This window comes from Ictidomys tridecemlineatus, chromosome 16 (assembly GCF_052094955.1).
Source record: "Ictidomys tridecemlineatus isolate mIctTri1 chromosome 16, mIctTri1.hap1, whole genome shotgun sequence".
Classification (NCBI taxonomy): domain Eukaryota; kingdom Metazoa; phylum Chordata; class Mammalia; order Rodentia; family Sciuridae; genus Ictidomys; species Ictidomys tridecemlineatus.
The window spans coordinates 19,427,910-19,440,505 of record NC_135492.1 but is presented as its reverse complement, the minus strand read 5'-3'; the positions used below and the strand labels follow the sequence as shown (position 1 = coordinate 19,440,505).

Below are 12,596 nucleotides of genomic sequence, written 5' to 3'. Positions count from 1 at the left end.
GTGTGTGTGTGCTCTAGTGTTTGTGTGTGTGTGTTCTCTAGTGTGTGTTTGTGTGTCTTTGTTTCTGTTTGTACCATGATAGCCGATACTTCATTGCCCCCATTGGAAAAACTGACTCAGATAATGCCATCTGCCAAACTCCTAAAACACAAACTTCTTGCTGATGCAAGGAAACATTCCTTCCTGTTGGTTTGGATGTGTCCTTTAGGAATCACTGCTACATTTAGTATACTCAAATCATCACTGTAGATCAGGTAACAAAAACATATATATTTTAAAATAATAATATATTAATAGAAACAACAAATACAGGATAGATTAACAACTGTGTTACTAAACAAGGTCAAGGACAATGGCAAACTATAGATTCAAACTTTGAAGCAAATAGTAATCAATGTAAATATTCCTGGGCTGCCTCAGTCCCGCCCAGGCACACAGCAGCAGAATGGTTTTGCAAGCATCCTCAGGAGGGCTGCAGCCTTCTTTGTAGGATGAGAGGGAGGTTGAGGCTGGATCCACTCATCATTCTTTTGGGAGAGGCTCCTTTTCCTCAGCACAAAGTTGGATTCTGTGTGAGGGTTCTTTGCATAAAATACGTTGGCCTGCGCTGGAATCCTCAGCTCTGGGGAGAGAGGGGTGTACAAAATAAGGTGGCTCAGGAGGTGCTCCCTAGGACACCCCAACATCTGAGAGCCTGTGCCAGAAAAGGCCAGAGCCACACACCTGGGAGCTCTCCAATTCAGCACCAATACCAACAAAGACCACCTCCACAGTCCTCCCTGAGGAAGAACTAGGCAGAGCACTTCAACAGACCTAATGTCTGTTCCTACCAAAGGCTTTGGACTCCAGAACATCCCAGGTCCTCTTGCATCTGCCAAAGCACACCACTAGATTTACATCTGAAATCTCCTACAAAAGGCTCCTGTGCCGAAGATTCAGACCCCACATGAGCCATCTTCACAGGTGGGTTTGGAGGGAAGCATTGGATGGTGAGTGCTCTGATGTCAACATGAAATTCTTATTCAAGATGAATACTCTACTGGGAGGTGGGAGGGACTGGAAGAAAGGTTGAGCATGGTTGGAGGAAGACCTAAACAGGGTTGTGCCCTGGGAAAAAAATACCTTGTTCCTATTGGCTCCACTGAATCCTCATTCTCCATGTAGAGGTCCTCCTTCTCCTCTCCATATTTCTCTCTCTCCCTCTCTGCCAGCCTCGTTCCCTCTCTCCCACTCTATGCCTTTGTGGCAAGGGCTGAGGCGCTCTCCACTGCCACACACTAGAGCTTTATGGACAGCCTCAGTGCACAACCAAAGAGAAAGCTATGAAACCCAGAGAAAAAGGCCTAGGATCCCTCTTCTGAGTTATTTTCCTCAAGTATGGCCACAGTGAGGACAGGCTACCCAGCACAGATACCACATTAGAGCCATGCTTCTGTGTTGGTGGAGCCCACCTCCATGTGGACCAGCCTCAGAGAATGGAGGCCACATTCCAAATGCTTCCCTATTGAGAACAATGGTTCCAAAGACCAGCAAAGGGAATGCTTCCCTCCAACATGGTGTATGGCCCAGTGGTGCCATGACCCTGGGTGGGGGAATACAATAGCCAGCTTCTCCTTCCTCTGAACACCTGTTTCCTGTCGCCCTCCTCTAACCTAGAGCCTGTTCTCCATCCCTTCTGGGTTGGATGTGGGGATCTCTGCTATGAATTTCTAAGGCTACCAAGGCCCCAGACAGACTTCCTCTTCCATAGATTCTACTAACCTAACAGTAGGTTAATATAGGAAAAAATTGATCCTAGAACTCATAGGGATGGTGGTATTCAGCATACATAGGCTGGGATAATGGCTGCTGTGGTGTTTGGCTCACAAAAAACCAACCAATCAACCAACAAAAAAGCGCTGGCATTATTATCAGATGAGCTCTGTGGCTACGTGCTCAGGAAGCCCTCCTCTGACTTTAATTTGGGATCATAACCTGGCTATTGTGATCACTCCTTGGCAGGTGGACTCAGGTACAAACAACCAGGGAATTTGCCCAAACACAGATGATTCAGGCTGTCCCCCAGGCTGTGTTTTCTTCCCAATTTCATCCTGTTCCTGCTTGCTAGAATCCTGGCAATGCTCTGCCCAGGCAGTGGTTTTCTGATCATACAGAAGGCTTTCAATCCTACTGCTTCAATCCACAAAATGCCAGTTCCCTCTTTAGCCCATGCATTCCCATGTTCCTCTGAAACCACTCCTATCCCAGACCACAGAACCATACTGCTCCTGGAAAGAGGCTTTCCTCCTCACTCCTCACTGATGTCAGCTTTAGATGCCTGGTTCATGTCCAGGGGAGGCACCTGGTGGGGAGCCACAATATCCACTGGGGTATACCATTGGACCTCGAGACCTTCCACCAGCAGAAGTGTAGTTGGCTTTGTGCACGAGCCCCAACACACCCTGTTGGAGTGTTCTTGGGGGTCAGAGACTACTCTTTGGTGCTAAGAGTTAACTTGAGTCCACATCCTGACCCTTGCTCCCTGCCATCTGATTGTCCCACTTACTCTGACGGTGAGAGATGATTTGGCCCAGCTCATATTCCTCCGGCTTCTCCTGAGTAAGCAAGTGTAGCTCGAGGGCCCTGCGGATGATGACAGGAGCCCTATCGTGGCAGGTCACCTGGAGCAGCATGGGAGACAGGCCTTCAGGAAATGGGCCTTGAAGTGACTACTCAAGGACAGTGGGCAGGGGCATTCTGGAGGCACCTCCACTCTAAATACAAGGGCAACATTCATGACCCTACTACCTGAAGCTGGCCTCCTGCTCATCGGGCGGGCTCTTCCCATAGGTTACTAGCCAAATCCTTGTACATAGGACTTCCTGGACCTGCCATTGCTCTTTGTGGAGCTGCACTCCTCTCGAAGTGAAAGGACCCCACTACCTGCATACAGATGCAATCTCATCCCAAAAGTTGGGAGGAATGGGACAATAGCCTTCAAGATCCCAGGTCTGCCCGAGGATGCAGGCGGCATTGGGAATGGCCTAGGCACAAAACCGAGAGGGTTTGGTCTGGATTCCAGGGACAAAAACAGACCCAGAAACATGACCACACACAGGAGTGACGAAAGACAGTAACGAGAGCTCCTGGCCTCCAGAGGCTCAGTGCTGGCTAGGGTGTAGGAGGGCACCTCATCCGGCAAGGGTGGTCATTGGGTTACCTGGACATTTAATGTGCTTGCTCCACATCCATATCGACTCTGCAGAGAGACCCTCTCAGCTCCTTGTTCAAGGAACATGCAGAACCTCACACTGCTGTCCTCCTCCATAGACGTCAACATCCCATACAGGGGAACCTGCAACCTAGGTCCTGTCCTGTTCTCATCTGTCACCCATACCCGCCTCTGCCCTTCTGGACTTCATGCTGCCTTCCGACACACAGATTCCCTCAGACATGGCGGTGGACAAGCTGCTGCTCTCCCTCATCTCAACTCCAGCCCTTCACACTGACCTCTCCCTTCTTGATTCCCATCTATCCTCCTGATCTTCCAGAAGCTCCAATGCAAGAGGGCATGAGTATTCCATGATATTGGACCAGTGTCTGCTCCCCACCCAGGTGTAAGCACCAGGGGACACCCCTGCTCCCAGGCTTACCAGGACCTTCTTGGCCATCTTTGGACTTTGTGTTTCTAAGTGGATGTGAATTAAGCAGGTGTCTCCCACCTGCTTGTGGGAAAGTGGCCTGGAGGACTTGCAGGTTGATTCTGAGAACTGTGGGGGATGGAACATCAGCAAACCCAGAAACAGAAAGCCACCCAGCCTGTCGGTTGGCTCTATGGGCTCCTAGCACATATGTCTAGGTGATGAGGCTTCTTATTTCCCCAGGTGGGAGCGGAATGGCAGTACAAGTACAGCTTGAATAAGGTAGGTGTTTACCTCCTTTCCCTTGACTTCGGGGCGTTTCCTCACGATGAAATATTTTATTCCCGGATTCATGGACAGATACACGAGTGAGTGGTCAGGGACCTTGATTTCTGCAGAGCGAAGTGGACAGAATTGTTAGGTGGCACTCAAGGATTATACCGCAAAACACCCACACCCCCTGAGAGTCTCCGCCAGGGCGAGCCTGCACCAGAATTGAGAGCCCTCCTATCCAGCTACAGTGCCACCAAAGACTCCCTCAGTGATTCTTCCCTGGAGAAGATGATGTACAGGATTCTAAACCAAAAGAGCACCTGGCAATGGAAACAGCACCTTGGGCCCCAGAACTTCTCAGTGCAGGTTGGATCTGCCAAAGGGACACTGCTAGGCTGTGCATCAGGATTGGCAAAGGCTCCTGTGCTTAGGCCTTTCTCCCCAGGGCAGCCATGCTCACACATGGGCATTCAGGGAAGCGTTGGATGGTGGGTGAATTCATCCCCTTGCCCTGGATGAATCCATTCATGGATGAATACGCGGAGGAGAGGTGGTATCTATCAGAGGTGTGTTGGGCATGGACATGGGAGGACTTCAGCAGGGTGGTGCCCTGGAGAACTCTATTGTTTTCTAGGTTCGCTCTCCTTCCCCTTGTTTCTCATCATGAGCTATCTGCTTGGTACTTGTATTCTGGTTCTTATTCTACTTCTGGCTCTTCTTTCTGTCCTGCATCTTCTTGTAGTTCTTTCTGGGTCTTTTTCTTGTTCTTACATGATTCCTTCTTGTTCTTCTTCTTGTGTATCTCCCTCCACCCTTCCTTTTGTTTCACCTCCTGCTTTTTCTTCTTCTTCCTCCTGATCTTCATCGTGTGATCCTCTACCCACTCGGGAGTGTCTCTTTCTCCTCCTCCTCCTTCTCCTTCTTTCTCTGGAAATGGTGGGGCGTCCTCTGAAGAGTTCAAATCTATCACACTCTTCTGCCCAGATGCAGCCTCTGTTCAGTAGTCCAAGATGAAATCAGTTCTCAATCAATGGGCGGGAGTGAAACCAAGACCAAAGACAAGTGACTTCCTTTCTTTGTCATTGTCACAGTCAGGAAAGACTGGATAACAAACTCCACATTCTGGATAGGCTTCTACCTGTGGTAGTCAGCACCTCATCTGGACCAGGATTGCTAAAATAGATTCCACCTCCATAAAGCTTCCCCAATGAAAACAAGGTTTCCAAAATCTAGGAGAGGGCCAGCATCACTGCCACCCTCCTGCCATAAGGCATAGATGCCATCACACCTAGTGGGTTCCAGGCCCCCGGTAGTCCTCCCTTTTGACGTCTGTTACACACAAACCTCCCCTGGTCTGGAGCTTGCTCTCAACTGATGCTTGGGTTGAAAGTCTGTTTCTGAAATCACCTTCGTAGATTCTCAGTTTGGTAATTTCTTATTGATTGACTTAATTTTTTACCAGGGATAAAACCAGAGGCACCTAAGCACTGAGACCATTTCCAGGCCTTTTTACTTGGGTACAGGGTCTCCCTAAGTTTCTGAGGCTGTTTGGAAATCCGCATCCTCCTGCGCTGCCTCAGGCTGTGTCAGGCACCTCCAGGACTCGTCCCATTCGGGGCTGACTTTCCACTATGAGTGTGGTCCTCTATCTCATTAGGTATTACAAACCTTTGGGTCCCTGAGAGGTACATGGCAGCCCCAAGACCCAGGCATGAGGGGGCTACACACTTGGGCTTGGTGGTCTGGTGCTTACCTTGGGAACAAGAGATCCAGCACGTGCTGGGTGGGGATGAAATCCCAGGAGATTAACCCCATGTTGCTGCTGAAATGTAGGTTCCTCCCACCAATGTCAGGCAGGAGCTCATTCCTAAGCTGGTCCTGCCTGTAAGGTTCAAGGCTTTGTATGCTGAAGGGCTCCTCCGTGTTCCTATCATTTTCACCCTGGGTTGGGACCAAGAATGGTGGGTTCAAAATGGAAATGGTGAAAAACAGAAAAATGACTTGTGCCAATACACTAGAGTCAAAGCACAATGGGACAGTTCCCATCAGTACACACACACACACACACACACACACACACACACACACACACACACACACACAGTCAGAATAGGAGTCCTGGGCCATTCATCAGGGATCAGACTAGAGGGCCTGCTGGGCTCACCTGCCCTGTCCTACTCACTGTTACTCTTGAGCTCCTCTGCGATAATCGCCAGAGGATCTGGCGTCTAAGATGAAGCCTCACCCAGTGTATCCACAAAAGGGCTAGTTGGCCCCCCTGAGATTCCTGGGAGCCTGAGGCTCGGCATTGTTTGCAAGGACAGGGGAACATCCTTCTCACTCCAGTTTCTCCAACCAAATGAGCTCGGATGGCTTGGTCAGTGAAGTGGGTGCCTGGATACCAGGGTTCCATGTTCTGTTTGATCCATTGTCAAGGCAATGATGTCATTTCCTGTGCCCATACCTGAGCCTCTTTTCACATAAGACCACTTTCAAAAGCCCTATGGGCTGCTGATTTCTCCTCCATGCCTACCCATCTCAGGTGCGCATGTGTTCACCAACAACTACCCAAACATCCCCACCAGCATCTGCCCTGCTTGGTACCACTAGAATTCCAGCTTGGAGCCTTCAAAAATGCATTCACAACCAGTCCTTCCCTCTCAGCAGCTTTTGGACCCTGGTCCCATCATTGTGCAACTCATGGTGTGCCCAATCTTTTCTGGAAAATAAGGTAGCATCTAATCTCTAGGGTTTACTGTGTCTATTGGCCCATAACACTCTCTATTCTTTCTGAAACCAGAGATGGGACTCACAGGTGGCTAAAGCACAAATGTAGAGATGGGGCAATCAGAAGAAGGAGAGAGAAAAATAATGCACCCTAACTCAATCACGCCTGTGTCCCACACAGGGACGTGGCCAATGTCCGTCCTATCCTGGCTGCAGTTCCCTCTCTACACCATGGCAAGTTGGAGGGCACTGAGATGCAGAGGCTGCTCCCCTCTGCCTTACAACTTCCCAAAGCTTCTCCTAAGATTTCAAAAGGGCCAAGTGTGTCTAGTGTTGGGGTCTCACAGAGACTCCGAGGTACCACAGCATCCTGCTGCCCAGAACCAGTTCACCCCTCACCTCAAGGGGGCTCAGCCTCCTGATTCATGGAAATTGAAGTGGGTACAGGGGATGGGATATCATCTCCAAGACCGAGTAATGCCAAGTCCATGACCCCTGTCTGCATCCCTGTCTCCAGCACCACTCCCCCCTCTCTTTCCTCCTCAGAGCAAACAAATCCATTTAGCAAGTATGTCCTGTGATAAAGACATGACAGACACCCATCCTCTCATTACAAAAACACTGAGGCTCAGACAACATGGATCCTACTAGGAACACAGGCATAAACTCAGATTCTGATCCTCCCAGCTGAGACTCAGTGGAGCCTGGACTCCCAGCCTCCTGAGTCAAGGAAACAGAGGTACCTAGCCAAGCCACCTTGGATGCAGCTGCACACAAACTGAACTCATCAATGCCTCTTGCTCTCAGTTGTGAGTAAGAGGGGAGGCAGTGTTTCACAACCCTGGACATCAAGTGCAGTCCCCAGGCTTTGGGGTGTGCCCTGGCCTCTCTCTATCTGCCCAGGCCCTCCAACCCACACTGGCCTTTTACCCAACCTCCTCCTAGGTCCAAACTCAATCCTGCCTCTCAATTTCTGCTGCCTTCCCCAACACACTGCTCCCCAAATTGAGCAGGGCTGGCTCTCTGTTATCATGCTGGTGCAAGCAGCATTGCCACCCCACTGATATAATTCTGAGTCCCAACCTAGGCACTCCAACTGTCTTTGCCACACCTGGCCTGTTTGGGCTCTGGCTCTTGCTCTTTTCTTTCATGTGCATGTGTTTCGAGGTTTTGAGTTTCTCCCACTGCAGAACTGCAGCTGTAGCAGGGTAGAGCTCATGAGGGTGACATTCTGAGCCACGACCAATCCCATCAAGACTGTTAACTGGGGTGATGCCGGAACACAGTGCTGAGTGAACACATGGGAGGTGGTTGGACCCACCTTGCCTCTGAGTGGCTTTCTTTCAGGACAGGAATGTAGGGATGGGAGCCCCTGGCGTGGGATGCTTTGCACAAGGCGTGACCATGGGCTCCCTTTCCTTGCAAAAATGGCTCCACTCAGCATGGAGAGCACTGTCTTTCCTGGTGGCTAACAACAGCCCTGGACCCCAGAAAGGAACCCACACTCAAGATTTACGTCTGAGTGTGCATGTCTTCGAGGAAATGAGGTCTCCTGATCCCAGGTGCAAAGAGGTAAGTCCTCTAACTCCAGGGGCCATGAAGGGACATTTGAGTTTCCCTTGTCCTTCTTTCCCTCTTCTGAACCCATGGTGTCCTCACACTAACCACAGTTAGGACCCTGGCCTCATTCCCCAATGAGGATCATTAGGCTCCATAAAGAACAGTCTCTAAGATGCTCAGTGGACCAACAACCTCTGCACAATGTATAACCCTATTCATCCAAGATGCAAGAGGATTTCTATTCAGGAAAACCAGGAAAGGGAGAGCCTTTGTCAAGGACACAAGGACATTAGTGAGTGAGTAGTGATTAATGGATGGAGAACTATTTCCACCACCAACTTCCAGGAGCATATATGGCCCTTTGGAGAATTCTGCAGTGTGTTGGTGATTAAGGAGAACGTGTGAATCCAGGGGTCACTGGGTCCTCTCAGCCATAAGGAGGGAAACTGCCATAAAAGAACGAGGACAAGGGTGTGAGGAATGCTCACTGGGGAGAGATCGGAAGGAAGGAAAGTTTACTCATTACAAAAGTGTCGCCTGAAAATTCTTAGCCAGCCAAAAGTCGTGCGAACTTGTGTGGAAAAAGAGTCTTTGCACAGTGATGAAGCTAAGAGCTCACATGATGGAACACAGCCTCAACTGGGACCAAATACAATATCTGATATTCTTGTAGGAAGAGGAGAGTCTGGACCCAGATACCAGGAAGACTGGGGAATACCAGCTATGTGAGGTTGGAGCCAGGACGGGATGCCCATATGGGAACCACAGATCGTGGGCAGCAATAGGAGAGTGGGGAAGGGCTGGGAGAGTTGGGGAGACAGTCCCCTAGGAACCTGTGAGGTGTTTTGGCAGTGGGACCACCCAACACCTAGTGTGTTGAGCCCCTGGAGCTTGAGGGAAGGCCCTTCCTCTGTGGTTGGCCACCCAGTTGACAGAGTTTGGTTGTAGCAGGCCTAGGACCCAGCTGAAGGTCTGAGCATGTTGGCCATGCAGGATGGATCTGGACCACAGATACATTCTGATGACTGTAGGGTCTCAGCCCTGCATCAACACAAGCACCAAGTCAGGCCAGGTTGGGAAAGGGCTAGAAACACACTCTGGGGGCTGGTGCCTATATTACTGGGAGCACTTCTGACCCCAATTCCCTGATCTGCTGCCAACACAGGCTACAGAGGAGTGTAGAGGGACACAGAGCATGGATCTGCCCCACTCAGTGGGCCCAGGCATGTATCATGGCCAGTAGCATCGTGCCATGCCCGGTGAGTCCTGAAGCGGCCCCCTCTTCCCATCCTGAGAGCTCTTCCCTTCCTCATGTGCCACTACCTTCCCACTGTCTCTGGAAATATCTACTTGGTGTGGTCCTCTGGCAGTTTATTATTTAAGTTAAAAAAAAACCAGGTCTTGGTGCTCAAAAATATTTGATTTGCCCATCCTCATCCTCCAACCCCAATATTTTCATTAATTCCTCAACATATGAAATTTTACTAGCAAAAAGTTAATTTTGAATTATACAAAGTTGATTCAAATAACATTGGTATAAATAATCAATCACCGTACTTTCAATGTTTGTTCTCCTTTCCTGTTAGAAACTGAGAGGGGGCTGGGGATGTGGCTCAAGTGGTAACGTGTTCGACTGGCATGCGCGAGTCAGTGGGTTCGATCCTCAGCACCACATATAATAAAATAAAGATGTGTCCACTGAAAACTGAAAAAAATAAAACAAACAAACAAACAAAGAGAACAGAGGACAGACTCATGAAAATGCTTGAACTGACAAGAAGCTTCCACTCAAGCTCAGCATTCAGTCCTGGACAGGGTACGACCAGGCCACTTTGACATCTACTCCAAAGAGTCTACCAGACAGAATCCTCTGACTGATACCTGAGTAAGCCATAGGAACTGGCTAGAAAAGCCTTCACATGCTCAATACATTCTTCACTTCAGAATACTGGACAAGCATTGATATCCATCTCTTGTTACCTTGCTCCCCCACCAACCATTCTTCAACAAATTCAAAGGAGCAACTCATGCAAGCACACAGAAAGGGGTGATTACTACACACATCCATGTGCAAAAAAGACAACTGGTATTTCTTGTTTGGGCTATTTCAAATAAAATCACTTCTGCATGACCTCCACAAACCAAAGGAAAATATTTGTGAAATTCCCATGTAGAAGACAAGATACACTTGCCAAGGAGGCAGTGCCAAGAATTTTGACACTCCAAATGTAGAGTGTGTGTTTAGGAGGCAGTCACAGTTTCCATGAGAGAGTCCCATGAAATCAATTAGGAAGATCCATGCTCTAGCCCTACCATACAAGTGATGTAACCTTGAAAGAGTCATTTAGTCTTAGCAACCATCACCACTAACCACTAAGTTAATGAATAAAGGTCCTCAGGTGTCAAGCTACAAAATGTGTGATGAGCATGGATGAGGATGGGTGGGAGAAGTCTCCCCCTCTAACACAATTAGGGAAGGCTGTGCCTGCCCTCAAGAGGCTGGGGGGCCTTGGGATCCTGCCACAGAGGGGGATTCCAAACCTCACATCCCCTCACCCAGGCCAGAAGACCAGGTACAGTCCAAGTACCCTGGGGTGGCCCAATGGTAATAAAGGTTAAAAGGAACTAGGGATCTGCCTGGATCCTCAATCCCCTACTCTGAGCAGGGCTGCATGATGAGGCCAGAGGCCATCCACAGCAATCTGCCTTTACAGGAAAACAGGTACTGCAGATTGCCTCTGGCTCACTGAATCAGGGTGGTCTTTTCATAAAGCAAGACCACTTCCTCACATTTGACCAGCAGCTCATGTGCTGACAGCACAAAGGCTGGCTTGACTCAGGCCCTGAGAAACGAAATAGAAAATTCATAGCAAATCCATCTTTAGCTCATCCACATCATCAGGGGCTCTGATTCATTTCCATCAACAAAGGGGTCTGAAATGGTGTCTAAACATGCTGGGGACTCACCTCTGTGTGGAACTCTTCAGGAAAAAGGGAATCAAATCTCATGAAGCAACTCTTCTCTCCTCTAGCCCATGGGCAATGCAAGAAACCTGCATGATATCAGAGGCTCACTCTCTCTTCTCATGTCTTCTGGAAAGGAATCATTAATGCTTACTTCAAGGTGAAGCAGAAGCCTGAATTCCCAGCTGCACAGAAGTGTTTGAGTGCAGTGTCTCCCTTAAAACCCAAAAATAAAAAAAGCAGGTCATTAAACAGGCACATGGATTAGAGTACATGATCAATGATCCCTCCTCCCTGGAGCCTTCCACATGCCCATCTTCCACATTCACAGTGCAATGCTTGACCATTCTCAAGACCAGAAGACCATGATGCTCACCAGGAAGTCAATAAGGAACATGAACAAAGCAGCATGGATTGCAGAAGGTGGCACACTAAGGATCTTCAGCTCTGCTGCTAGAACACAAGAACTTAATTTCAGTATTGACTTTCTGCCAACTACCAAGTACGATAGCAGTGTCAAGCCCAACATGCAGATATGCAAGTAGTAGGTGACACCCCACATCCATTCACAGAAGTGGGCAACATCTGCAAGGGATCAAGGAAGTATCTTATCCTTTCACATAAAAATCATCAGAAACAAAATTAAATGGATGCAAGACTTCTCATTTCACTATTACATAGCTGTTGGAATTCCCTATTAAATAATACCTCCTCCAAAATAAAAAGTATCTCAGACATGTGTCAACTATTCAATGGATGACAATTTAAAAACTATGGCCTTTACTTAATATTTATGTATGCTATATCCCTGCCTAAGGCTCTTTGGGAAAGGAGCACATAGAATTGGATCTTTGAAAATCTCACATTTGCTGATTAATATTTCTGCTGATCTCAGGCATGGCAAAGTGAAAAGTGGGACTCTGGATATTCAAAGAACGCAATATTGTGGGATTTGTGTCCCTGATCGATACATAGCAATGGTTTCTATGAAATCCAGTGAGGGAGCAGGAGTAACAAAGCTGATTGCACAGATGACCTCAGGGAATACTGACAGGTAGGCCAAATGAAAAATATGTTCCAGCTGACCATTGGTATTTGGGCTTCTGATCCCAGTCCTGTTTTTTAAAAAGGTGCAGACAGGCAGTGTTCATTAAAAAATGTCTACCATGTAAAAGTGGGTAATTTAAATGACATCTAGTTACACATCTGATAGAATGGTCTGGCAACATATGAATTTCATTCTAACAACAACAACAACAACAACAAAACATAGAAAATGAGACATAAAGATAAAACCTTGTCTTCACCAGGATGCCTAAAAATAGGTTTTATTTGGCTCATGCAAATATCTTTCAATAGAATTTCTGATTTCTGAATGAACCCATTCAATTTTATACTGCACAGATCCCAAGGTTTCTTTACACAATATTCTCTTCTTTTTAAAGCCTCACA

At 48.2% G+C, this 12,596-nt stretch overlaps 1 protein-coding gene across 1 annotated transcript; it reads right to left on the bottom strand.

The window, feature by feature from the left end:
- Positions 1 to 250: 250 nt before the first annotated feature.
- On the bottom strand, positions 251 to 11,578 carry LOC144371489 (ral guanine nucleotide dissociation stimulator-like). Its single transcript, XM_078033792.1, has 8 exons — positions 11,521 to 11,578; positions 11,148 to 11,360; positions 9,738 to 9,885; positions 5,647 to 5,834; positions 3,915 to 4,012; positions 3,633 to 3,749; positions 2,546 to 2,660; positions 251 to 622 (listed from the first exon to the last, which is right to left on the bottom strand). Exons 5-8 carry the CDS (start codon positions 3,972 to 3,974, stop codon positions 417 to 419), a joined length of 498 nt encoding a protein of 165 aa, XP_077889918.1. The 5' UTR covers positions 3,975 to 4,012; positions 5,647 to 5,834; positions 9,738 to 9,885; positions 11,148 to 11,360; positions 11,521 to 11,578; the 3' UTR covers positions 251 to 416.
- Positions 11,579 to 12,596: the final 1,018 nt, after the last annotated feature.